This window comes from Sapajus apella, unplaced genomic scaffold (genome assembly GCF_009761245.1).
Source record: "Sapajus apella isolate SASKATOON/1434 unplaced genomic scaffold, GSC_monkey_1.0 scaffold7, whole genome shotgun sequence".
NCBI lineage: Eukaryota > Metazoa > Chordata > Mammalia > Primates > Cebidae > Sapajus > Sapajus apella.
The window spans coordinates 297,182-324,227 of NW_022436947.1; the positions used below are offsets into that span (position 1 = coordinate 297,182).

Here is a 27,046-nt window from a genome sequence, read left to right on the forward strand (position 1 = left end):
TATTTTCAGATTTCAGATGTTTTAGGATTTTAGAATCTTTGCATTATAAATCCAAAACCCAAAATGTTCCACTGGGCACTTCCTTTAAGCATCATGGTGGCAAGGTTTCAGATTTTGGAGCATTTTGGATTTCACCTTTTCAGATTAGGGATGCTCAACCTATAGCTACTTCCTAGGGTTGTTGTGAGAACTGATGCATCAGTTACGTGTGTGAAGCACTGGCACATAGGAATTATAACTGCATACAAATATGTGCAAAGTAGGTATGAGGAAAAAAGCTTTATGTTAAGCTCTTATAGAAAGCAACTACGGTGTTTTTAACAAAAGTAATCTTTGCATTTGAGTGAAATTAACCTGTCAAAAGGTTTGTACTAAACAGAATCACCTGGAAAGGGAGCCTGACTTAAAAAATGCAGATTCCGGGGCCCCATCCCCAAACTGGGTTATTAAGTTCTTCTCCAGACAGCTCAGCATTCCAGCTTTGGCTGACAAGGCTCACTCTCTTTTAGTTGCATTGTTAAACATCTTCCATGCAGGCCTTATGGGGAAGGACAAGGCAAAGAACAAAGCAGTCAACAACAAGGAAACCAAGCCCTCACAGGAAAGAGCCTCAATCAAGAAAACAAAGTTTGAAACAAGGTATATTTATATTTATAACTGAATTAAGATTCTAATGTGGCTTCCATATCCTTCCCTAATTATATGTATCATTATGATTAGAACCACAAAATGAGCACACATATACACAAACTGGTAGCCTAGCAAAGCAGCAAGCCAGATTCTGCACTGGGCCTTGATACTGTTACAGAACCATGATATGCTGACTGCTCTCAGCTCAGGTGAAAACTTTTATTTTCATATACCACAGTATCCCTTCTCTCTGTCCGTGGGTGGTATGGGATGAGTGATCTTTATGCTGATGTTTGCAACCATCTGTTAGGTCTTTGCTAAAAGCAGAAATTTTACCACCCTGAAGAATATACAGTGTGAAATAAGAAGGCCTTACATTTTGTGATCTTCATTCATGGACTTTTCATAGCTGTTCTGTAATCCACCAAAGCATTGGTCGTGTGTCTCCACGGGATGTGTGGGCATGGTGTATGTAGTCTATCTGAAATGGGATCTGCCTGAGAGTAAGCCTGTAGCTCAGGCCTGCCAGCTCTGCTTCCTCCCTTTCCCCCCTCGCAGTCTTCGCTCATTGATATTCCTGTGGTGCACTGCCCTCTAGAGTGTAAGAACCTCAGGGGCACTAAACAAAGGAAAACGTCAGTGGTAGGAAAAGTAAATGGTGTCAATGACAGGCTTGGCAAATCAGGTGGATTTCAGTTCTCTGCTTTCAACAACTAAAGGAGAATCTAATCAAGTTGTTAACTGATAGATCATTATTAATAATTCTTGATAGAGCACTATGATTTTTGTCGAAATTCCAAAGGAATTCAAAGAACTGCACAAAATTGTTAACATACTTCTTTCTATTCTCATAGAACTTATGTGCTTACATCTATAAAGAAATGAAACAAGGAATACAACTGAGGTTGAACCCCATCTCAGCTGTAAATAACATTCATGTACTCTTGGATAAATGAACTAGGTTAAAGAACATTCTAATAGAACAATTTTTAATCATCAAATAATTATATTAATGTTTTTATTATTTGTTCTGGACTGAAATAACAGAAGAACTAAAAAAACTTATTTCCATTTATATTTTTTTGTTGACAAGGAGATAATGGGGCGAATGATTAAAAGATGTCAGCCATAATAGATTATGACAGGACTCTTGGCTGAAAGTGGTATGGAAATACAGAAGGAGAGAAGCCAATTTAAAATGTTCAACTACTAAAAAACTAGCTCATTTATTTTTATAAATGAATGAAGGGTGTCAAATTGTTGTGATATTTAAATGGTACTGAGTATGTTTAAAATAGCGATATAACAGTTTTTATTGTAAAATACCAATATTTACACAACACCAGCAAATACATACTTTGTCAACTAACTATTTAACTTCCCATGAAAAATTTTAGATGGCCACTTAGATGGGTGAGGGGATACATGATTTTTCAAAATAATACTTTTGGGGGGGCACATGAGCAGAATACTTTGTGGACCACTGTTTTTAAAACACTATTTCTCCAAGTATGGTTGAGGGACAACTTACAGAATCACCTGGGAAGGGTGGCTGACTTTTAAAAAATGCACACTCCTGGGCCCCTTCCCCAAATTGGGTTGTTAGGTTTGGGGTGGACCCCAAATAAACTTTCAACATGCATCCCAGGTGGCTCTCATGCAAACCATTTAGGAAACACTACTTAAAAAAATAAAAACTAGCATTTTACAGTATTATAGCCATGGCTGGAGGTGGAAACCACCTCACATACATTTCTGGACTGAGGATAGAACTGAAATAAAAGCTAAACAGAAGCTGGAGCTCACAAAATAGCAGCACCCATGGAGGAGCCTAGAACTAGGAAAGGGTCACCAGGGAAGGAAGACACTTCCCCGGAATTATTAGCACGGTCAAAGAACAGAACAAGAATGGAGGGGCTTAGGCAGGCTAAGCCCACTGTGGGCTCTCCACTGTGGTTGCACTTTGGAAGTAATCAGAAGAAAGTCTTTTTCCATCTTGAACCAGCCTGAGGAAAGTTCGTGTTTAGGAGGGTCGACCGTCACACCAAAAGAAAACATGCGCTAACAAAGCCGATCGCAATGCAGGTGACAGAGCACACTGGGAAGCACTGCTGGAGAGGGCAGAGGGGTACTTGCCTGAAAATGCCCTTGGGACCCTCTGACAACACTGTTGGGATGGTTGAGGCACCTGTTCCCTTTCAGCCCCACCGGTGGCCTAAAGTGTGGTCACAGAGTACTTATCTTCTGCCTGTTCACTGGGTGGGGCTTGCCAGCATCTCTCTCTTCCTAGGATCACAGAAGAACTGCAGCTTCCTGGGGAGCAGTTTCACCTCCACAGGCATTGCTTCATACTCCTCACTGTCAATGCTAAAAGAGCCCCCGGCTCCCTGGGGAGAAGAGAATATTCAGAACAGCTCACACCCACATCAGTGGCCTGCTTGAATTGGAAGTCTCTCAACAGCATCAGAAGTTCATTATTGGAAAATATCATCCTCTCTTGAGAATTTATCCTAATGTTCTTTTACAAAAAAAAAAAACTTCAGTGCCTACTATGATGGGCACAGTGCTGGTTCTGGAAACATCCTAATTCTACCATCCATGAAAGGATTTACTTCCTTTTTTTCGCTCCTATCTCCTTCCAGAGTATTTTGGGATTTGAACAACATGGTTATAATTTTCAAATATGCATTAAAAGGCAAGGGTCCTGACACATCTTTAAGGAATTCATAAACATAATATAGTCCTTTTATATTATGCTAATCCTTGTCAAATAAAAATAGAGAAAGACAATTAATTCTCTTATGACAAGCTATTATATCTGCTGGATCATTTTCATTATTCCTTAAGACTTGCTTAGCTTTACACCTAAGGTGTATCAACATTAATATCATTACAGGATCTATGAAACCCTTACATAACTCATGCATTTAATTCAATATTTATATCAAAACTGTGATGCCAGTCACTATGGGGATAGCTTCTGTTTACCTATAGTCTTTTTTTTTTTTTTTTTAAGACGGAGTTTCACTCATGTTACCCAGGCTGGAGTGCAATGGCGTGATCTCGGCTCACCGCAACCTCCGCCTCCTGGGTTCAGGCAATTCTCCTGCCTCAGCCTCCTGAGTAGCTGGGATTACAGGCACGCACCACCATGCCCAGCTAATTTTTTGTATTTTTAGTAGAGACGGGGTTTCACCATGTTGACCAGGATGGTCTCGATCTCTTGACCTCGTGATCCACCCACCTCGGCCTCCCAAAGTGCTGGGATTACAGGCTTGAGCCACCGCGCCCGGCCTTTACCTATAGTCTTGTTTGAATAATATAATGGCCACATGTCTTCGAAGGCTATCTGAAAGGGCTCCTTTTTTCTCTGTTGCCAGTTGAATAACCTAACAATTCAGATTCTATTTCTATTTTTTTTTCCACTTACGTATTATTATTCTAAGCATGGCATTTCATAATACAGAAAAATTCAGTGTTGAACTAAAAACTGATTCCAGATCCTTTGTAAAAAATGTTAAAGTAAAAGCCACTATTAACATTTGCCAGCTAGACAATTCTCTGTACATCTTAATGTAATAACCTTCTGCATTTTTTTACATATGGAAAAATAAAAGCTAGGAGACCTAAAAATCAAGAACCTTGGCTCAAAAATGATGGGAGCCTTAAGGAGTCCAACTCTAAATCCGTGACTCCAAAGGGGATTCTGCCATCCTTTTCAAGTCCCCCCTAATATGAGCCAGAGCCTGGAAAAATGCTTGGCACATAATACTAAGTGTGGATCAGCTAACAGGAAGGAGGGGACACACAGAGGGGCAGGCCGATGAAGAATAAATCAAACACTGTGGGACTACTGACCCCCTTCCCCACTCACCTCGGGGACAAGCAAAGTGCACTGGCTGGCTTGGAGACACTCCGTGCCCTCAGCATGCAGCTTGGGGTTCCTCACCTTTCGACTTCTGTGGGCACAGGAAAAAGCAAGCTTGACACCAGTGATGGCAACTGCATTAGGGTGCAACAATGTAGCAATTCTTTTCCCCCTTTTTTATGAGGTAACATAAGTGGACAGATGGTCTATAAAGCCACAGAGTTCTATAAATAATTTTTCCAGCAGTGATTCTTACTTAGTATTGTGATACATTCTGGACTGAATGTAGAGAACTGTGCATGAAGTTATGACTTTCTCTGAATTCTTCTTTTTAAATCATTCCACATGTACCTAATTCTTAGACTGTTAGTCTCAAATTTGAAAATTACAATGAAATTAAATTCTTTAGGAAAAGTGCTAAACTTCTGGTATTTGGTACTTGTGATTGATTACTTGAAGAAGAAAATATTTCTACTCTAATGTAGATCTTTCTTTTATGTAAGACAACTAGTCTTAAAAGTTCTCTGATGACTTCCTATCTGTGGGTCCCACTCCTGTGGATTCAACCACCTGAGGATAGACAATACATATATATTTGCATCTGTACTGAAAATGTACAGACTATCTTATCCCCTAGACAATACAGTAAAACTATTCACATAGCATTGACATTGTATTGGGTATTATAAGTAATCTAGAGATGATTTAATATGCATAGGGAGGATGTGCGTAAGTCTATGCAAATACCATGCTGCTATATAGAAAGGACTTGAGAATCTGGATTTTGGTATCTGAGGGAGGTCCTGGAATCAATCCCCCAAGGTTACTGTGGGATGACTGTATTTATAACACAGTCTACTTGGCATATAATATCTACCTAGACTCAGTGACTATGGAGTAAAATTTCCAGCACATATAGACACACTCCACCTCATGCTATACCTGTGACAGCTAGGCAGGGGAAATACAGTAGAAGCTAATCCAAGTCAATTAGTCCGTTATTTATCATTCATTAACAACAGTAATTCTACGAAACTATCAGTTTTCTACGCAGCTTCACAGTGTGCTCTTCAGATACCCAGAGGAAACAGACATTACTTGATTTCACTTCCTGTAGAGACCAGAAGGACACTGACTGTGGCCGCTGCTGGTGCTAACAATGCAGAACATAGTGGCTTCGCCTAACCTAAGCAATAGAATTGGGGTGTCTACTTCTGGATACCAGTATCGTAAAGGAATCAATATTGCTGGTCTCGCTGGCCAGACTGTCAATGAAGGTTGTGTGATTTCTGGACATTCTGCAGAAGAAAGAGGATTTTCCCCTCTTTTTCCTGTCAATACAGCAAGAAAATCAAAAGCTGCAGAATCAGCTATTCAGCCTCTGAAGAATTTATGCAAAGGCGAGAAAAACCAACTTATGTGCCTGTGTAGATAATGAAGTAGCCATGGAGACCAGGCCGTTGCAGCAGAAATGTGTGATCCCTAAATGGGCACGAGAGGGAGCTCTGAGACAAAGCACAAAAAAGCGGAGCTGAGCAGATTACCAGTTGGCATGGGAACACGCCAGCTCCTCAGATGCTCTGAAGGCCGGTGGAGGATTTATAGTATTCTTAACCAATAAAATTCTGGCAGAGGTAGGACTTAACAAATCACAGGACTTGGAAGAGTATTCTGTATTGGAAAAAGGCCTGGGAAATGTCCAAGGTACACCTTTTCCAGTTTTTCATAAAGGCCCTAGGAATAGGAGGACATGGTGAACTGACATAAACCGTAATGGGTACTGTGAAGTGCTTCACAATAGAAAAAGACTTTACACACATTCTCTTACTCCAGACTGAAAGTCAGTCCTGAGATCGGCAGAGATGATCATGTTATTCTATCCTCTAGACAGGGAAAGGATTCAGAGATGCTAAATGATCCAACTTATGACATCAGTAAGTGGCAGAATCAAAATTCGCATTCAGCTCTTTGACCCTGAAACCAAAGTTCCTGATGCTATGTCATGCTCCATTGAATTCTTAGGTTTCCACTGAAAAAGACTCCTCTTACATTCTGAGCCCCACAAAATTAACAGTGATGTCCAACATAGGAGAGGGGCACTATACATGTCAGCCCATAGTAAAGAAATGACGTAAAAATTCCCAAACAAGACAAGGCTTTGGCTGGATCCTGTCTTAGACTTCATGGCACACTCTGAATAGTAAAGTCTGAGAAAACCACAAGCCTCATTTCCCATGAACCCCAGTCCACTTACCCTATAGTTATAAAGTCTCCTTTGCTGACGGAGTCAGGTTCAATGCAGATGTTCATAAAATCTTCTTTGCTCTAAAAGGTTAAGAACATGAATGTCATTACTTTTTTTTTTTGAGACACAGTTTCCCTCTTGTTGCCCAGGCGTACAATGGCGCGATCTTGGCTCACCACAACCTCCACCTCCCGAGTTCAAGCGATTCTCCTGCCTCAGCCTCCCGAGTAGCTGGGATTACAGGCATGCACCACAGCTAATTTTTGTATTTTTAATAGAGAGGGGATTTCTCCATTTTGGTCAGGCTGGTCTCGAACTCCTAACCTCAGGTGATCCGCCTGCATCGGCCTCCCAAAGTGCTGGGGTTACAGCTTTGAGCCACCACGCCCAGCCGAACGTTATTACTCTTAAAATTTGGCTAATGCAGCCTGTTGCCGTCCTCAGCTTTGACGGTTCATAGTTTGAAGCTATGCATAGTTAGGGGACTCTACTTGTAGTGACTTAATTCTGAACATATTTTCAGTCTTTTTCACTAAGCGCTTTACTGAGGTACACTTTATAGAAAATTCATCTCCATTGCTTGGCTTTTTATTACTACATAAGCAAAAGAAAAACTCCGAGGGGGAGGTTCCGGAAGTTGTCACTCACTAGTAGTCATAGCTGCTCTAGTCTCTAGGATTACTTCTTTTGCAGGCCAAGCTTTCAGCCCATCCCAGCAATCTCAGTGTTCACTGCATATCGGCTTCACATCAGAGCATGGAATCATCTGCTTGGTGTGCACAGCCCAGGTGGTTGTGCTCCTTTAAATGCTCTACATGCAAATTTGGTGTGCAACCAGAGTTGAAAAACAGCAATCCATTTATTCTATGATAATGTTTAGAAACTTTCCATTTCCAGCCACAGAAAGCCCTGAATGATTTGAGCTTCGACAAAATGGCTATAAAAACAGGCTTGGTTCTTAGACCACACCCCATAATTTGCTGCCAGTCATTTACAGAGGCCACACAAACCTGGCCTCTGTAAATCAGTCCCACAACTTCTGAGTCAGCTTCAATAGAGGTCTTGTTTCTTTTGGGGTAGTTCAAATCTGCAGGTCCAGGATAACCCACAGGCCTCTGGGAGCCTTGAAGACTTTGCCTAAGATTAAAGGGTAACTAACAACTAATTCTCAGCTAAGAATTATAAAGCACAAAGTGGATGACTTTGAAAATTCACCTTTTATTCAACTACTTAGTGCCAATCATGCAACATGAACTCACGGAGCTTGGGTTATGCCAGTGAACAAAACCCACATGAATTTCTGCCTACAAATAACTTACTTTCCATGGTAGAGAGTGAAGGGAATAGATCAATCATAGTAAGGCAGTAAATTATAGACTCTGTTGGAAGATAAGGATACCACAAGTATATTAAGAGTATATTAGAAAATAAGACCAAGGAAGCAGAGCAGGGAACATGAGGTGGCGCTGATGGCAGTGGCTGCATTATGGAAGGGGGTCCATGGAGAAGCCTTGGAGCAGAGGCCTGAAGGAAGTGAGGGAGTCAGCGATGTGGACATCCAGGGCAGTGGGTCTCAAACTTTAGCAAGTGTCACTGGAGAGCATGGTAACACTCAGAATCTGGTTTTTGTTCATCAACTAAATATATATATATATATATATATATATATTTTTTTTTTTTAACTCAGACTCTGGCCCATCCCAAGTTTCTGGTTTAGTAGATCTGGGGTAAGGCCCATGAATTTTCATCTTGAGCAACTTCTACTTGATACTGATGTGCTGATCTAAGGACCAGACTTTGAGAACCCCTAATCCGGGGATGAGCAATCCACACAAGGGGAACTACCGGGGCAGAGGCCTTAGGTTGGTAGCAGGGGACATACCTGACAGGAGCAGGGAAGAGCAAGGAAGCCTCTGTGGCTGGAGCAGAGCGAGTGACAAGGACAAGAAGCGAGGAAGACAGAGGGAAGAGAAGCTACATGAGCAGGGCCTCATAGACCATGGTGAGGAAGCTGGCTTTTAGGCTGAATGAAGCAGAGAGCCACTGGAGGGTTCTAAGGAGGAAAATATGTTCTGGCTCCATTTTAGCCAGAGGATCACTCTGGCTGCCATGTTGAGAATTAAGACAGGAGCAGTACTGGAGAGGGAGACAGTGGGCTAGGAATTAACATTATTGAGAAATGTGTAGGAATGGCCCGGGGTTCAGGAGCTCCCAGGAGCAGTGATCTCTGGGCTGGGGGGTGAGTTAGAGAGGAGGAAGAAGAATGGGTTAAAGCAGTGATGAAGAATCAAGAGGACAACCACCAAGTCACCAGGCCCAGCGTACACCGGGAGGAAAAAAAAGAAAATAACAGCCACTGCTTAAAGGCTGTGGGGAAGGCAGAGCCCAGGGGAGAGCCACACTGCAGCTAGAACAGGGGTCAGGAAACTTTCTTTCAAGAGACAAAGAGCGAACACTGTAGGTTTGCAGACCATGAGGTCTCTCTCACAGATACTCAGCTCAGCCATGGTGGTGTGAAAGCAGCCAGAGACAACACTCAAATGAATCAGCATGCTTGTGTTCCAGTAAAATGTTACAGACAGTGAAATTTAAAGACAATTTCCACATGTAACAGAATAATACTATTTTTTTTTAATGATTTAAAAATGTAAAACATTGTTACCTTCAAGGCTGTACAAATATGGCAGCAGGATAGTCGGGCCTGTGGTTTGTCCTTTGCTGACCCCTGTTCTAAAGCTTTGTTCTGGAGGCACAGTTCAGTTACTTATAAAGAAACTGTGGTTCTCCAGAGGTGAGCCTTTAGCTTTGTTAATGGTGAACAGGGCAGCCTTTAGTCTAGAATTAATTTTGACTTACTAGTGAGGCAATACCTTTCTGAGGACACTACCCAATGCCCCATGTCTGAAGAGGATTTTCTACTCTAATTGGTTCGAACATGAACTATTCCTGGCTTTGTGAGAGGACTGACTCTTCTGAGACTGTCCCACCTGCTCCTCATTGGTAACTCAACCTCTGGTCTTGGGTGGTGGTTTCTCACATACATGCACCTGTCAATACTCAGCTGAAGATTCCAGAGAAAACCTCCATAAACCTCTAGTTCAGTTCTGGGTGCAGCTCTCCTCTCCATGTCTCTCTGTTGTATTCTGCCTTGCAATTCTAGCTGCCTTGATTTCTCAAAATTCTCAAAGGCCACCTCAACTGAGGGAGGCCATGGGCTCTGTCACCCAGGCTGGAGTGCAGTGGCACAATCTTGGCTCACTGCAACCTCCGCCTCCCGGGTTCAAGTGATTCTCCTGCCTCAGCCTCCTGAGTAGCTGGGATCACAGGTGCATGCCACCACACCTGGCTAATTTTTGTATTTTTAGTTGAGACGGGGTTTCACCATGTTGTCAGGCTGGTCTCAAACTCCTGACCTCGTGATCTGCCCCCCTCAGCTCCCCAAAGTGCTGAGATTACAGGAGTAAGCAACTACGCCTGGCCGATTTTGTCCAATTTTTAAGGTGTTTAAGGTATAAAGCTGGTGTTTTCTGCTTCATCTTGGCTAGAAGTTTCACATTAACAATCAAAAATCAATTCATTTTGTTGCTTTGACAGATTAAATGAGGAAACTATTATCTCAATAGATACTAAAAGAGTACTTGATAAAATTAAATATTTAAGATATTTAACATGAAAGATAAAAATGCTTAGCAAACTGGTGCCGAGATCGCACCATTGCACCCCAGCCTGGGCAACAAGAGTAAAACTCTGTCTCAAAAAAAGATATTATTTAGAATAGCATAAAAAATTAAGATAACTGGGAATATATCCAGTGAGATATATATATATATCTATATATATCTATAGATATATAGATATTAGGCTATTCTAGAGAAAACTATAAAATTTCATTGAAAGACACTGAAGACCTAAATAAATGAAGAGATATACCCCATTCATATGCTACAGGAGTCAATACTGTAGAGATGTCATTCCTCTCCAAATTATTCTATGGATACAATGCAGTAAGATCAATATTATAATATTTTTATGTGGAATTTAATAAAATCAACATTCTAAAATATTTATGGAACTCAAATGAGCTAAGAATAGCCAAGAGACTGTTTAAAAGAAAAAAAAAAAAATATAGTGGAACTTATAAAACTATAATAATTAAGAGAAGCAGAGTATTAGTACAAGTATGAGAAAACAGAACAATAGAAGAAAGAGACCAGAAACATTTACATGTATATAGACATGATGTACGGCAGAGATTTATTGAAGATCAGTGGGGGGAAATGGACATTTCAATAAATGGTGCTTGGACAACTGGCTTTCTATTTGGAAAGAACATAAAATTGGAGCTTGACCTCCATCAGTCACAAAACTCACTTATAGGTAGGTGGGAGTATTTCCTTTTTAAAGAAAAATGAAACTACATTGCAAATCTTTTCACCTATTTTTTTTCCCATATCAATAGATAGAAAATAATACATATATAAAATAGATATGATTTTTAATAAATGTACCAAAATATATTCAGTCTGATTAGTTCACTGCAAATATTTTACTCTTATAAATCCAGTGAGCATAGTTGTGTAAGAGATCCTAATCTTCACACATTCCACACTCCTACACCTTGTTTCATACACTGAATGTGCTGCTTTTAATAAGTGAACATTTTGAGCTATTACATGGCAGCTACACTGTCTTTAAATATTGTATTGCATTTGCTTTTATTTTTATAAAGAATTGTGCAAAAAAGAAACAAATGAATCTGCTGCTCCTAGTGATAAGAAGCACAGTATCATATACTTTTATAATAGGCACAAAGATAAAGAGCACTTGGCATTGTGAATGTGGCTAATCCTGAGCGCAATCGCATACTCACTGAACTCAATCCAGTCCCTTGTACTCAATCATTAGAGAAAAGAACAATGGCAAAGAACATGAACAAAATGCTCAGAATACATATTATTAAAGACTTATTATAAAGAAGATGTATAATTAGAAATTTTATCTTTCCCTTTTAAATTTCTCTGGAACAGAATCTATTTTTTTTTTTTTTTTTTTTTTTAGCATTCATATATCCACTTTCACCAGTGTTTTCAGATTTCCATTATGTAAAAAAGGACTGCCTATATTATATATTCATCAGATTTTTTCAGTAGGATAAATTCCTGGAAATACAGTTAATAGGGCAAAAGGTACGCATATATTTTAGACACTCAATATATACTACACCAAGTTGCTGAGACAGGATGTTCCAATTTATAGTCCCAGCAGAACCATACACTGCCACTAAGCTTTTAATCTATAACATGCTTTTTAGTCATAATTCAATGTTACTATTTTAATTTGCACTTCTTTGAAGAAATCACTTTTTCTGTCTCCTTACCTATAAAATACAGATAAAGATATCTACTAATAGTGTTAACTATGAGGATTACATAATATTATATAAAACTCTCAGGACAGTGCCTAGCATGCAGTAGTCAGCAAATATAAGCTATTTTCTCATATGCGTATTTCTTTTATGCATTTTCTATTGTTACCCTTTGCTCACTTTTTATATTAGTCCTTTGCCCATTTCTTATTGCTTTATCCTAAGAGCTTGTTATAAAGAAAGTGAATTCCTGGTCTATCACATGCTAATATTTTTCTCAATATGTAATTTAAATGTTTGTATAGAACGTCTTTTTAAATAAAAAGACAAATGCATCAGTAAGATTTTTGCCTTAGATGTCATGCTTAGAAAGTCCTTGTCCTCCTTAAGTTTATACTGATAATCACTTAGATTTTGTCCTAATACTTTTTTTTAAAATTTCAATTTTATTTTAAGTTCACATATGTAGGATGTGCAGCCATGTTACACAGGTATAAACATGTGCCATTTACCCTACTACTTTAATGATTTTATTATTTTATATTTAGTTCTTTAATCAAACTAGAATTTTTTTTACAGGGTGAAAGGAGCTATGTTTTCCAGTGAACATATATTACTTTTATAATTAGAAAACAACTCAATCCTCTGAATATTAATATTAAAATCAAACTTCTCATTATATTAATACTGGAATCAAACTTACCACTCTATTCCAACTCCATCTGCTAATTTTCAGACTGGCCTAGACAACTGTGAACAGACTACTTTGATCTGCGTAAAAGCTGAATGTAATTAGTCTACAGTTAACAGTTACTTTCCTATTGGCATTCCCATTAATATAAATTACCAAGGTTTTTGCTATACCAGGGTCAGTAAACTTTTTCTGTAAGTGACCAGCTAATAAACGTTTTAGTCTTTTGGGCCGTACAATCCATCAAAACTACTCAGCTCTGCCCCTGTAGCACAAAAGCTGCCACAGACCATATATTTGTGAATGAATATGGCTGTGCTCCAATAAAACTTAAAATGCAATTTATGGATACTGAAATTTGAATTTTACATATTTTTCTGTTCACAAAAATTCTTCTTTTGATTTTCTTTGAATCATTGAAAATTAGAAGATTCTTAGCTTCTGGGCTATACAAAAACAGGTGGCAGACCAGTTTGCCAATGCCTGCTTCATTTCAGCACTTTTTGGTGTATTGCTTATAGCGGTACCACCCAACAGAATTTTCTGCGCTGATGGACAGGTTGTATACCTGTGATTTCCAAAACAGTGGCTACTAGCCACATATGGCTGATGAGCACTTGAAATGTGGCGAGTGTGACTCAGGAACTAAGTTTTAACTTTAATCAATTTAAATGTAACTGGCCATGTGGCTAATAGCTACCATATGAGATAGTGCATACCTACAGATTGGACCTAAACAGAATCATATGTAGATATAGATACAGATGTATGTGTGTGGCTATTTTTCTTCTGAGGGTCTAAGTTGACATAATTAGTATAGTCACAAAAATAATAGCTATTTGCTCAAGTAAAAGCTCCATAATTTTTTTCCAGTAACAAATGGGAATAGTTAATTTTCATTTCTAAGGCCCTCTCACCCTAAGTTCTCTGAAAACCAATTAAGCAATGAGCAGAATATGTGATCAGAGCCCCAGAAGCATTTATGCCACTCCTACAGGTGGTAGCTTCTCCCATTGCCGTTATTCCCTAAAGGCACACCATATCCTTTCTCCTGACCCTGCCCTCTCTATCTCCACAGGGTAAAAAAATAATAGAATAACTGAATTAGTGGGCGAGGACTATAGCTATTGTCACTTTTCCTAGGTACCAAATGCTTTTCTAATAAAAAACCACACTTACTGTCGGGTCAAGCTGATTGCTCCGTGTTGTGATGGACAGTTCAATGGTGGACAGCTGCACATCTTTCCAGACCTCTGGGCTCACCTCTTGGGAAAGGGCTGTGGGAATCCATTAGCTACAGGTCAGTTTCTTCCATTAACACTTCACCACCCACCAGGGACGGCTAGTTGCTAGCTGCTCAGCTCAGCTTCTCAAGCCTTTCTGCTGACTCTTCGCCTTTGTTTTGTTTGTTTCATGCCTCTTATACATAGAGGTAAAAATGGCACCTCTGTGCCTAAAACATCACTACCAAAAGCAGTCACATGAACAGAAAGATTGTGCACAGAGACTGCTATGTCCATTGATGGGACACTACTTGGGCCTGCTCTGGTGGCACAAGAAGGATGAATTCAATGATCCCTGAAAGGCTTCTCCTGCTCTAGTTAAGTCTCTAAACCTGATTTTGGAGATCTACTTTAGGGCACTCCTAAACTGACCAGGGCCCTCCAATCTTCAGTCGCCACATTGCTCACCATCCTGTGGTTGTGCCCAGAAGGATGCAAGCCTTCGTAATATTCTCCTGTACAAAGAAGGCCTTTGTACAGGTGTCTCCTCTGGTCCACTGGCAGGTCTCTCTGTAGGTCCCGTGTACGACAGAGAGGCTTGATGAGTCTGAGGCCACTCCTTTTAATGTGGAGAGAGAAAAATTTTGTCATGCATCTACAATTCCACTCTGGGAGTTTCTCCCTGCAAAGGTTATTTTTTCTACCTATGCCTGCTAGAAAGCGAACTAATAATCTCCTTTCACTGGATGGAATGCTCTCTAATTTGGAGCATGGAATCCTCAGGTTTTCTTTTCCTCTTAAAGCTAGATCTGAGAAACCATGAATTCAGCAAGTACTGCCTCCATTGCTCCCCCTAACATGGACTAAGAACCACCATTTACACTTGTCCAAAAAGAGGGTGAATGAACATAGGGTCATCAGTAATAAATTTATCTTTGGCTTACAGATGGTGATGAAAAATGAAACTGATGAAATCCAGCTGCATCAAGTACTTACCTCACTTCTGGAATCTTATTCCACACACAGGCCAGAATGGTTTACCCCAGGCTCACAATTCAGTCCAAGGCTTCTCACTTCTGCATCAAAGCCCATCACCCTCACGCTCTAATTTTTTTTTTGTCTTCTGTGTCCTGGCATCCCAAGTCCAGTGTCAACCTGGATCACATCCTGACCACATGAATAATTAAAACCATACCCTAGCCTCTCAGCCCTTGACATCACCTCCAATTCGCCACATCCACCCATTTCCATGGCCACTTCCTGTCCCCTAATGTCACCCAGAACTATTCCACTTTGGAAATCTAAAATTCCGAGATCCTACTCTCTAATCACATCCCATATACTTCCGGTTGATTCTTTTGTGTCCATTGTGTCTCTTAGGGTGAAATGCTTCCCTGTTCTCAAGTTTCCATGTGGTGAATTACAGAACAGTAGCAATACTGGCTTCTCCCACTCCACCACTTACTCACTCCTCCCCAAGTCTAGAAGGACCGGTGCATGGATCCAGCCCCTTCCTTTCTCTCTGACAGCGGCTATCTTTGCCTCAGGTGTTCACTGCTTCTTCACGCAATATGCTTACTGTACTGGTCTCTGCCCTGAAGGCGCTGTTTCAACTGCATACGTTCAGTTCACAGAATTAGGAGATCAGATAGAGACCACATATCTGTGCTGTCCTCCATTCCTGCTGACACTTACAAAGCTGATGTTTTGATCTCCATCTGCCTAGTTCCTGCATTTGTTTTCATATCTTGGTTCAAACTAAAAAGAGGAAGAGAGGGGTTTTACTGTGGGCCCCTGAAGACCTAACTGCACCAAGTTTTCAATCACACTGAGGATTCTACTCCCTGCCCACTCATTTTCCCTCAGTGCCAAGTTGATAGTCAATTACTCTAAATCCCTTTCTTTTTCCACTTAGTCTTGGCCCTCCTATGTCTTTATTCTTCTATAATATGTCCTAAAAAGCCCCAATAGTGGGTCAGCCTTATCACAAAGTTCCTGTACTCTTACATCATGGCTCAGTATTTCTAGAGGAGAAAATGATACTCCTGCTGAGTATTAATACAAGGAAAAGCAGTCACCCAAAGGAGCATTAGTGTCTACAAATTGTTAATTGTTCATCCTAAGCCGCCTCCTACTTTCATCTTTCTTCAGAATCCCCCATAGCACTACCCACTGCCTTTCTGACAGGATCACTTTGCTTCCTGTACTTCAGTGAGAACATCAGGGATGTCAGTGAGAATAACTTTCTCTAATCTCATTTTCATCTGGACCTATCCTTTACTCCTCTCCTGTATCAATGAGGAAATGGGTCCCTGCTGTCCAGGTACAACCCAGTACTCTGGAACCCACACCCTTCTACCTGCTCATGGATTTTGCCAGTTCAGCCATGCTTTCTGTCTCCTTTCTCCTCACCACTTCCTGTTCTTTTCTTTTGCTTCAGGCTAGAAACACATGGATATTCTCCACTTTTAAAAACTCCACATTGACCCCATGTTTCTCTCAGCTTTTGCCTTCCCTATCTCATTCTCTTCAAAGTCAGGTTTCTTGAAGGAGGAGCTTGGTCTTGCCATCTCCACTTCTTTACATCTCCACTTCTTTTATGTCTTTGACTTTCTTCAACCTGGCTTCAGTCCCCACACTTTGGAGGCTGCCAAATTCAATGGATACTCCTCTTATTTGTATATTTAAAGACTTTGCTTTTGCTTCTTGAAACTCTTGGATTTTTCTTGAAATTCTCTCTTCTGTTGGCTCACCTGCACTTTCTCTCCGCACTTCTCAGTCATTTTTAGTGGTTCTTTAAATGTTTATGTCCCTTAGGGATATTACTGGCCATCTGTACTTAATGGTAGTTTCACCAAACCCAAACCCATGGTTTCAACACCACTCACACACTTATGACGTCTGAATCTATTTCTTCTTCTTCTTTTTTTTTTTTTTTTTTTTTTGACAGAGTCTTGCTCTGTCACCCAGGCTGGAGTACAGCAGCGTGATCGCTGCTCACCACAACCTCCACCTCCTGGGTTCAAGTGATTCTCCTGCCTCAGCCTCCCAAGTAGCTGGGATTACAGACGTGCACCACCACACCCTGCTAATTTTTTGTATTTTTAGTAGAGACGGGGTTTCACCATGTTGGCCAGGCTGGTCTCGAACTCCCAACCTCGTGAACTGCCTGCCTCAGCCTCCCAAAGTGCTGGGATTACAGGCATGAGCTACTACCCGCAGCCCTGCATCTATTTCTATAGTCCAGACCTCTCTGCTGAATTCCAGACCTAAATCACAATTGTATCTTTGCTTGTCTGTACCACAGGTAGTTAAACTCAACATAGATTAAATTGAAAATTTCACCTCTGTTAACAAACTTGATTTAGGCTAGTATTATCAACATCAGTGGAGAACTCCAGTTAACCAAACTCTAGACCCTCATACCAGAAATCTAATAATCCTATATTCTTCTGACTTTTAAGGTTCTAATTTAATAGCTCTTTAATCCGTCTTCTATTGTCAATGGTCACTGTTACTTCCTTAGTCTATATGTCACTTCCCACCTGACGACTTTAACAATCTATCTAATGTCCTTGCCTTGAGCTACCCATGTCCTATCTGGTTTTCTGTTTAGAAAAAAACAATTTTTCTAAAATGCAAATCTGCTCATGTCATGCCTCTGCTTAAGACTCAGTAACTCCCCATCACTTTCAGGATAAAAGTCAAATTGCACATCAAAACTTGTCATAACCTGCCCTTACCTAACCCACTGGCTTCACTTCCTGCCATTTTACTGCATTAATCTTAATTAAGGGCCATGTCACAACACTTTGACTTCACACAGCATATAAAATGTCTCAAAATTTAGTGTAAGTGTCACCTCCCCTGGGAAGAGTTTCTGACCTTCCTTAGATTTAGATGCCCCTCCCCTCTGCCCCATCTTAGTCTTTCACAGCACTCGCCAAACTGCTGATTTACTTTGACTCCCTCCCAGCACATGAATACTTCTTTAGGGTAGGAAACCTGTCTCATTTGACTTTGTATCCCAAGCATATATCAACAATTGTTTGCTGAATAAATGGCAGAAACAGTTTATATTCTCTCCGACTCTACCATTTAAATATGTAGCTACTCTGTTTCTTCCAAAATGTACTCACAACTTCAATGAAATTATTCCCTTGAGGAATAACACATTTTATTAATCCAGTTTGCCTTTGGTATATAAAGACCTTGCCCTCCCAAGTTCATTTTTAAAATCACGTACATTTACTTCTAGTACGTTAGTGTAAAATATTTTAGTGTTTTACATTTAATTTTTTAATCTAGCTAGAATTTTTTTTTGAAAGGTAAAGCTATGTTTTCCAAATGTTTTGCTATGAATATATATTACTTTTATAATTAAAAAAACAATAACTCTGAATATTAGCATTGGAACCAAACTTCTCACTATATTCACACCCCATCTGCCAATTTTCAGATTGGCCAGCCAAACTGTGAATATACCACTTTGATTTGCATAAAAGCTGAACATAGTCTGTAGTCCACAGATAAAGATGACTTTTCTATTAGCATTTTCACTAATAAAAATCTTTAGGTTTGTATAGTATAGAGTAGCACTGCCCAACAGAATTTTTTCTGATAATGAACATGTTTCATATCTATACTCTCCAATACAGTAACCACCACCCATATTGAGCTACTATAGTTTGAAACCTACTGATATAAACACAAACCTGTACAATTAGATATTATATATTCAGATATAAATCTTCGATTCATTTCCAGGTACTAATATAGACAATCATAACAAATAATCGGTGAGACATATGTCATTAGGTTCAAGGTTTGTCTGGCAAGAGTGAATTAATGACAAAGGGAAGTAGAATGCTAAAGAAAAATTAAATATGGGTTTGCTAGTGGAGGAAATGAGTTGGTAGATGAGGGGTGATTCCTTATCAAAACAGGAATGCTTTCTGTATTTTCATTTAATCAAACATGCCCCGCTTTAGTGTTGAGGCATGTCACATTCATCTGTAGCAAAATATTAAAAATATATACCAAATACATGTATTACAGAGAAACAACAAAATAACACAGCAAATTTCTACACTGTAAATCACATTTACCTTAAGAGTGCTGAAAAAGTGGGCTGCTTTGGTTTTTAGAGGCCCAAGATACCAGTACCTGTAAAAAGACCGAGATAAAAATCAGATAAGAATATTAAAAGAATCATCATGTGACAGATACCATTCATAGCAGACAATACATTAGAATTACATCTCTGCTATGAGTGGCTATTCTGGTAGCTAGGAGATTATGGCTTAGTATAAAAGAGTATTACATTCAATGTTAAATCCACATTTCGATGCCTTGTCAAGCTATAGGTAATTAGTTATACAGTAAAGATTCCTGCAATTTATGAGAGATATATAACCAGGCTCCTCGAGTCACTAAATTCACAACATTCTTTAAACATATTCTTTAAACCATAAAATATGGTCCCGGATAGAGTTGTCCCTCAGACCAAAGTCTGCAGATGTTCAAGTCCCTGATATAAAATAGCACATTTGCACATAAACTATGTACATTCTCTTGTATATTTTTTTTTTTTTTTTTTTTTTTTTGAGACGGAGTTTCACTCATGTTACCCAGGCTGGAGTGCAATGGCGCGATCTTGGCTCACCGCAACCTCCGCCTCCTGGGTTCAGGCAATTCTCCTGCCTCAGCCTCTTGAGTAGCTGGGATTACAGGCCCGCATCACCATGCCCAGCTAATTTTTTGTATTTTTAGTAGAGACGGGGTTTCACCATGTTGACCAGGATGGTCTCGATCTCTTGACCTTGTGATCCACCCGTCTCGGCCTCCCAAAGTGCTGGGATTACAGGCTTGAGCCACCGCGCCCGGCCTCTCTTGTATATTTTAAATCATCTCTACATTGCTTATAACACTTAATACAATGCCTACGCATCACTTGATTTTCATGGATTCAACACGGTACTTGGCGTGCTGCAAATTCAAGTTTTGCTTTTTGTAACTGTGGAATTTTTTCCCCAAATATTTGCTAGCTGCATTTGTTTGCATCTGTGGATACAATGGGCTAACTATACCTTCAAACGAGCAATGAGTAAAGGATGATAAAGCCACACCAAGATACAAACGCCGCATGCTCTGATGTGCTGATCCCAAGCTAAATGACTAGATCCTGTACACCATGTCCTCACACACGCAAATGCACATACACACACTCAGTTAAATGTGTAAACCAGCATGACTTCACATTATTATTTTACACAGCTTTAAAACGGCAAATGTTAAATCTGGGAATAAAGAGAATCTATTGCATATTGCTAAATACATAAAAGCTACTGGAGAGAGAAAGACACCTAATTGGAATTAGCAAATGGCACAAAGTAGATTCTTCTCTAAAATTTGTCTCTGTTAACAAATCACTCAACATTAACTGCTCTCTATTGATTCTGATCATATACCTTTATTTAGCACCTACTATGAATATGGAGGAAACAGAAGAAATCTAAAGTATAAATTTCCTTTGAGAGCCTATGATTTGAGAAAATAAGGCCCAAATAAGTAAAAGAAAACAAAGAAAAGCCTAACCTGATCACTACTTATTGGTAAGGGGAATCAAAAGGAGACAAAAAATCATTAAGGGTCTAAAATCATTGGAGAAGCCATGCTTATAAAATGAAGGGCACAGCATAAAGTCAGGGCACAAAACTTAGAATATGGGAAATAGGATAACAGCCAGAGAAAGAGGGAAAAGCTTAGAAGTAAAGATGCATAATTGCATAATTAGGGGTGATGACAGAGAAGTTGGGCCTGGAATACCAGAAAAAGAGCTTAGATGTAATCCAAGAGGGAAAGCAGAAACTTTCTAAATGATTATTCAGGCTAATATTGTGCTACTACTAATGAGGACCTTGATCATCTGATTTTTTTTTTTTTTAATTTATATTTTGCTGCTTTTCCTAGTTAGCCAAGTAGAAGATCATCTCAACTCAGGCAATCACCTTGTAAATTTTCCTCAGTTCCCTTCATCTCTAGCAATAGTAAAATTTGCCACTGTCCTTGTAGTCTTCCTATAGCCAGCTAGGAAATGACTTCTCCTATCTCTACATTGCTTTCTTAATACAAAGAGCAACGCTGTGAATGGGCCTAGCCAAGGTAGTACATAATAACAATCGGAATTTTAAAATTCTTTGTTCAGAAACCAATCGAGATATGGGGCAAGTATATAAAATAGTCCGAAAAGCGTTGACCTGTATTGTGTTTTATTGCTGCTTAACACAGTTTGGAAAGCAACTTGTCCTAACCAGACTTTTTTAGGGAAAGCTAAGCAGTTCCTCTTGGTGAGCTGCTGGAATCTGAGGTATCAGTTCAAACCCAAGGTAACTGTGGAATCCCACAATCATGGCACACTTGCAAATAAAAAGATGTGAAATACTTAAGAATGCAGTGTATAATATAACATGGTAATATCTCTCTTTTGACATTCCACTGTCAGGAATTTCATTAGTAAGAATAAAAAGTGAACAAAGTGAAAGGAATTTCTGTTAAAGCTGGCCTATGAAGTGAAAGAGCAGTTTCTTGAGAGCTACATGTGAGATCAGTCACAATTCATTTAAACCATACTCAGACTGTAAGCCCTCAACTTTAAGAAAAGGTAAAGAGAAAATACCACCCACCAGGTATGAAGCGAATCTCATGCGGTGTCCCCTTCAGTCCTCCTCAGCAAGCCCTTGCCTACTTTACCTCTCCACAGCAACTGGAACATGACACACCCTCTCTCCAAGACAAGACTTTCATTGTGCACAATGGATTCTCCAAAAATAAGTCAATTCCCATGAAAAGCCAGTGCCGGCCCTCTAATCAGCTCCTCGACAGGCCGGTTTCTCCCGTCTCACAGCACAGCCAGGCGCCGCCTTTATTTCTTCTCTAAGAGCAGCAGCCTGTGGTCTCCCAATCTGTGAGGCCTTCACAAAAACGCCTCTCAGGAAAGTCATCTGATTGCAACAGCTCCGTAAGGCTGTAGCCCAGGCAGTGCCTTCCACTTGGTACCCAGCTAAGCAGCTGCAGACTGACATGCAATCCAGTTCTCCCTGTACCCTAGCTTGAGCCTAACCTACGCTCCACCACTGTGTCTAAAAATAGAGACCACTGCCCAGCTACTGTCGAGGAAACTGCAACTTTCCTCAGCCTTTCTGCATATGGGACATAAACCTCTACCTGACTGTTCCTACCTCCATTATTCACACATAGTTCAACCTCCAGGCCCCCAATTTTATTCCCAGATCACTGTGAGTTAAAACCTGAAAGGCAGGGACAGAATAAGATTTTTTTTTAAAAACGTCAAACATTGATATAGTAATCCTTTACTTGCTAACTTTGACGCCAGCATCTCTGAAGGATCCCCATCGAAGGCCGGTCATTGCAAACACAGGCTGTTCCTTTTCACCCTGGAAGTTAAATACATTTCATTTAAATTCATGATTACAATCACTCACTGGGAATTCTTTACATGTAAGTACTCAGCAAATGTTCATGACCTACTTTTCATCAAACCAAAATTCTAAAAAAGTATGCTCAAACTTTAAAGATATTAACCCTGTGAGTGTTCAGTAAAAATACTGACATAAGTCACACCGTAATATGAAGTTAATTTTTTTTTTTTTTTTTTTTTTTAAACAGAGTCTTGCTCTGTCGCCCAGGCTGCAGCGCAGTGGCGCAGTCTCGGCTCACTGCAACCTTCGTCTCCCGGGTTCAAGTGATCCTTCAGCCTCAGCCTCCTGAGTAGCTGGGACTACAGGCGCGTGCCACTACGCCTGGCTAATTTTTGTATTTTTAGTAGAGACGGGGTTTCACCATGTTGGCCAGGATGGTCTCAATCTCTTGACCTCGTGATCCGCCCACCTCAGCCTCCCAAAGTGCTGGGATTATAGGTGTGAGCCGCCACGCCCGGCTTATAAAGCTAATTTTTACATATTAGGTTTCATGAATCTGCTGGCAGGGGAACATACTGTCATACTTTGGAGTGTACATTAGGGAGAACCTAATTGTGTGGCTTCAGGTCAGCTAAAATTTCTTTTCTTTTATGTACTTGTCCAAGGCAAAGATAATATAAGCCTGCATTCTCCTAATAGGATCAGGAGCTCTCGAGTCAGATCAGAATCCTGGTACTCTAGAATGTTTCACCTGAATATCTGAAAATACAGTCAAAAATGTGTTACAAAAAGTCAAAAAGTGATTTGGATTTAGTCCAATGTTTTATGGCCAAATATTGCATATTTTAATCAGTGAGTTTCTAATACATCAGTGAATTAAGCAATATAGAGAAAAAATATACAATACAGCCAATGTCCCTAAGAGTTTATGCTCCACACTGAACCTTCCTTAAAACTGATAATCTAGGTACCAGGATTCTAAATGGAATTTTTCCTGTAGCTCAGAATTTCATCTAAAGTCTAAGAGCTGAAAACTGACAGGCACCCAGGCCCCTCACCCCCGTCCCCCAGTTTAAAGAGAGCTACCAAATACTACATAAGACTCCACAGAAGTTGCTAAAAGCGGGCAGAACCAGCTTGATTCCCACCACAGCCAGTGCAAGCAGAAGAGTAGGAACTGGAGGCAAATCCTTGGCAGTTCAAGTCGCTGCCTGGAGAAAGCATGCAGTCTTCTCTGCAAGGGAAAGAGTGCTTCCCTCAGTACCACCTTCACTCCTGTTTCACTACACCAAAAGCAAGTCATCTGCTTTGGAATGATGAGAATCGAGAAATTTCTAGGAGAATCAAACACAATAAGATAAGCCTGCAAGGAAAGGACACTGGCCTCTCATCCCTTTATCTAGTATCTGCTCATGCAGTAGACTTGCATTTTCACTCTCTGTACCTGCTCTACCAAGGGACAAAGGAACCACAGAGGAATGGCAGAGAAAAAAGGAGACGGTGCAGCAACTCACTGGCTGGTACAGCAAGGACATAGTAGTTTTCTGGGTGCCTAGTGGAGATTGGGGAATATAGCAGGGCTTTGAGTCATCTTGACAGTACTCCATCTGAGATCCTACCCCAGGGGTGATAGTACCCGAGCAGTCAGAGGCTGTGGAGAGAGCCAAGCCTGGATGTTCTCTACAGGAAGCTGAAAGAAGTGGAGCTAGAACAGACCTCTAACTCAGAAAACTATGTATGCCGTGGGGAGGAAGCCCAAAGAATTCACACTTGAACCCATAAGACATCCAGCACAGTTACATCAGCAACCAAGAGGGAACTATAATGCTGCCCAGTAAGGGAAAAGATTTTTCTCTAATCCTTTCTCTATGTACCAACAATGAAGGAGCTAGAAATAGTAGGAAGCAGAGAGAGTGGAATGAAAAAATAGCCCAAAGACATTGATGGGAAGGAGGACTGCTTATTAATATAAGAAGGTGATGGAGGATATCAATGATACAGTAACATTTGAACAGAGACCTGAGGTACTTAAGAAATCCAAAGGAGGCCAGGGAGGTCACAGGGACTGGACTGTGCTTGGCCTTGAAGGCCTTTGAATGACTTCGGTGTTACTCAGAGATGGGAAGCTGTTGAAGGGCTCTGGGCAGAGAAGCGCCGTGCTCTAACTCCTGACCATACACTGGCTGTTGTGCTGACCACAGACTGTAGGGAGGCAAGGGCAGAGGTAATAAGAGCTAGAGGACTCCTGCAATGATCCAGACAAAAGATGAAGGCAGCTGGAACCAGAGTTCTAGAATAGAGGCAAGAAAGAAAGCTTGATTTTGGACATATTTTGGAGATAGAAACAATATGATTTCTTGACTGACTGGGGGAGTCAAATATGACTCCGGAATTTTGGGGTTTAATAAGTGACGATTTTATCAAAGTATAAGTGATCATTTAAAGACTGTATTATTTTTGGCTGGGTGTGGTGGCTTACACCTGTAATCCCAGCACTTTGGGAAGCTGAGGCGGGTGGATCACTAAGTCAGGAGTTCAAGACCATAGTGGCCAACACAGTGAAACCCTGTCTCTACTAAAAAAAAATACAAAAGTTAGCTGGGCATGGCGGCTCATGCCTGTAATCCCAGCCACTTGGGAGGCTGAGGTAGGAGAATGCTTGAACTGGGACCTGGAGGTTGCAGTGAGCCGAGATTTTTTTTGCCACTGCACTCCAGCCTACGCTACAGAGCAAGACTCCATCTCAAAAAAATAAAATAAATAAAGACTGTATTATTTCTTAGGAATGTTACATGCTGATCACTAAAGATTTATAAAACGGTATAATAACGTAGAACAATTATTTTGAAGTAAGAATCCTCACAGAATAACTAAGTGATCCTAGGCAGGTCACTTAACTTATATGAACATTGGCTTCTGCCTCTGAAAACAGGGTCATCTTTTGCTTAAAACTAAAACTTCTCTACATTATCTCCTATGAGTGTATAAAGGGCTATCACCACTGTATCCTCCCCTGCTAGCAGTGAGTGGCCAATAATAAATAGAATTTATAATCAATAAATATAATTTTAAAATTGCTATTTTTAATCATAAAATGAGGTGACAGGATAACCTCATAAAGCTTTTATATGAGCCAAAAATATCCCTACTCTCACTGGAATTTCACAAACATCACCTCTTATGTATCTGAAGACAGATAAGTTTTTACTCATCCGCTCAATATTGCTGGAACCCCTACTCAGCTAGCATGGCGCTGGGAGTTGAGGACGCTCAGGGGAACAGGCTAACATGCTCCCTGCCTCGAAGTGCTTACATTCCCTGCCTAGCCTTTATGCTCTCCAAGCTAAATGTCTAGTCTTTCCATTGTTCTGCTTGATTTTACAGCCTCATTACCTTGTTTACTCAACCCCCTCTGTTGTTTGCCTCTCTTAATTCTGTCATCTAGAACTGAATCTCAGTGTTGTCTAAATTAAATCCCACTTAATGCCTTCACCTTAACAAAATTGCTAAGTAAGTATAATTGTGTGGTAAGTTTTTATACACCAGGCTTCTGATTTATATTGAGATACCTAGAGTATTAGGGAAGTAGGTACAACTGTACAATGGGTGGGGGGAGCTAAGGAGATGGATGGTCAAGGAAAACATAATATAAATTTTAAAATAAAACACGAGTTATTTTTAATTGATAAATCACACTTGGATATGTTTATGGGGTACGATGTGATTTACATGTGTATGAAATGTGGGATGTTTAAATCAAGCTAATTAAATATTCATCACCTAATATACTTATCCTTTTTTGTGGATAAGTAAATTAGGTGATGAATTTTTTTTTTTGAGACATTTGAAGTTTATTCTCTTAGTCATGTTAAAATATGCATTATTATCTACTATAGTCACTCTGCTATGCAATAGATCTCAAAACTTAATCCTGCTATCTAACTGCAACTTTGTACTATTTGGCCAGCATTTAAAAAACAAGGTACCCAGATTAGGGGAGGTTGGAAAGCACTGGAAAGAAGAGAAAAGAGAGAAGAAAGTGATTCTAGCCTAAGGGAGAGAAACAACAGTATGTGTCTATAGCATTGCCTCGAATGTCATAACATGTTAACAAGCGTTATGTCTGAAGATGCTGCTGCTACTGCTGCTGATGATGACAGAAGATTCCATGGTGAAATAAATTGGAAAATACCAAACTTACTTGGTTTGAAGCAAGTTATGTTTACTGCAGTTCTTAGAGTCTTTAGTATGTTAATGGACATTACATATTTCCAAAAGAGGAAGCACAATATACAGCCTTCCTGAGATGTTAATTGTGCAACCCTTCTCTGGGAGCACATTTTTGTGTAATTAATGTTTCTTGATAAATGCTATTTTAAAGCATGTAGTATAGGCAAGAGGTGCTGAGATAAGTACTTGAGGCTTGCTGGCTGATCCTCTAACCCTGTTTTCTCTTTCTTCATCTCGGGGGAAGAATTTTAGGAATATTCTGTTATAATTAAATAAAAAGCCTTGTCACTTCAAAGTTCCACTGATGTGGAATGCTATGTCCTAGCAAAAGGTGGGAATGGCTGTGGACAACA

The 27,046-nt window shown here is 40.0% G+C and overlaps 1 protein-coding gene across 2 annotated transcripts in view; it reads right to left on the bottom strand.

Annotated features, from left to right (window-relative positions):
* Positions 1-1,840: 1,840 nt before the first annotated feature.
* AGK (acylglycerol kinase) overlaps positions 1,841-27,046 on the bottom strand; it is a 97,454-nt gene continuing 72,248 nt past the window's right edge. For both annotated transcript variants that reach the window (XM_032275628.1, XM_032275629.1), the window contains exons 10-16: positions 22,399-22,478; positions 19,131-19,188; positions 14,491-14,641; positions 13,979-14,076; positions 6,753-6,823; positions 4,505-4,589; positions 1,841-3,017 (exon numbers count right to left, since the gene is read on the bottom strand). In XM_032275628.1, the coding sequence (XP_032131519.1) occupies positions 2,883-3,017; positions 4,505-4,589; positions 6,753-6,823; positions 13,979-14,076; positions 14,491-14,641; positions 19,131-19,188; positions 22,399-22,478 (678 nt within the window). In that variant the 3' untranslated portion in view covers positions 1,841-2,882. The remainder of the gene's footprint in view (positions 3,018-4,504; positions 4,590-6,752; positions 6,824-13,978; positions 14,077-14,490; positions 14,642-19,130; positions 19,189-22,398; positions 22,479-27,046) is intronic.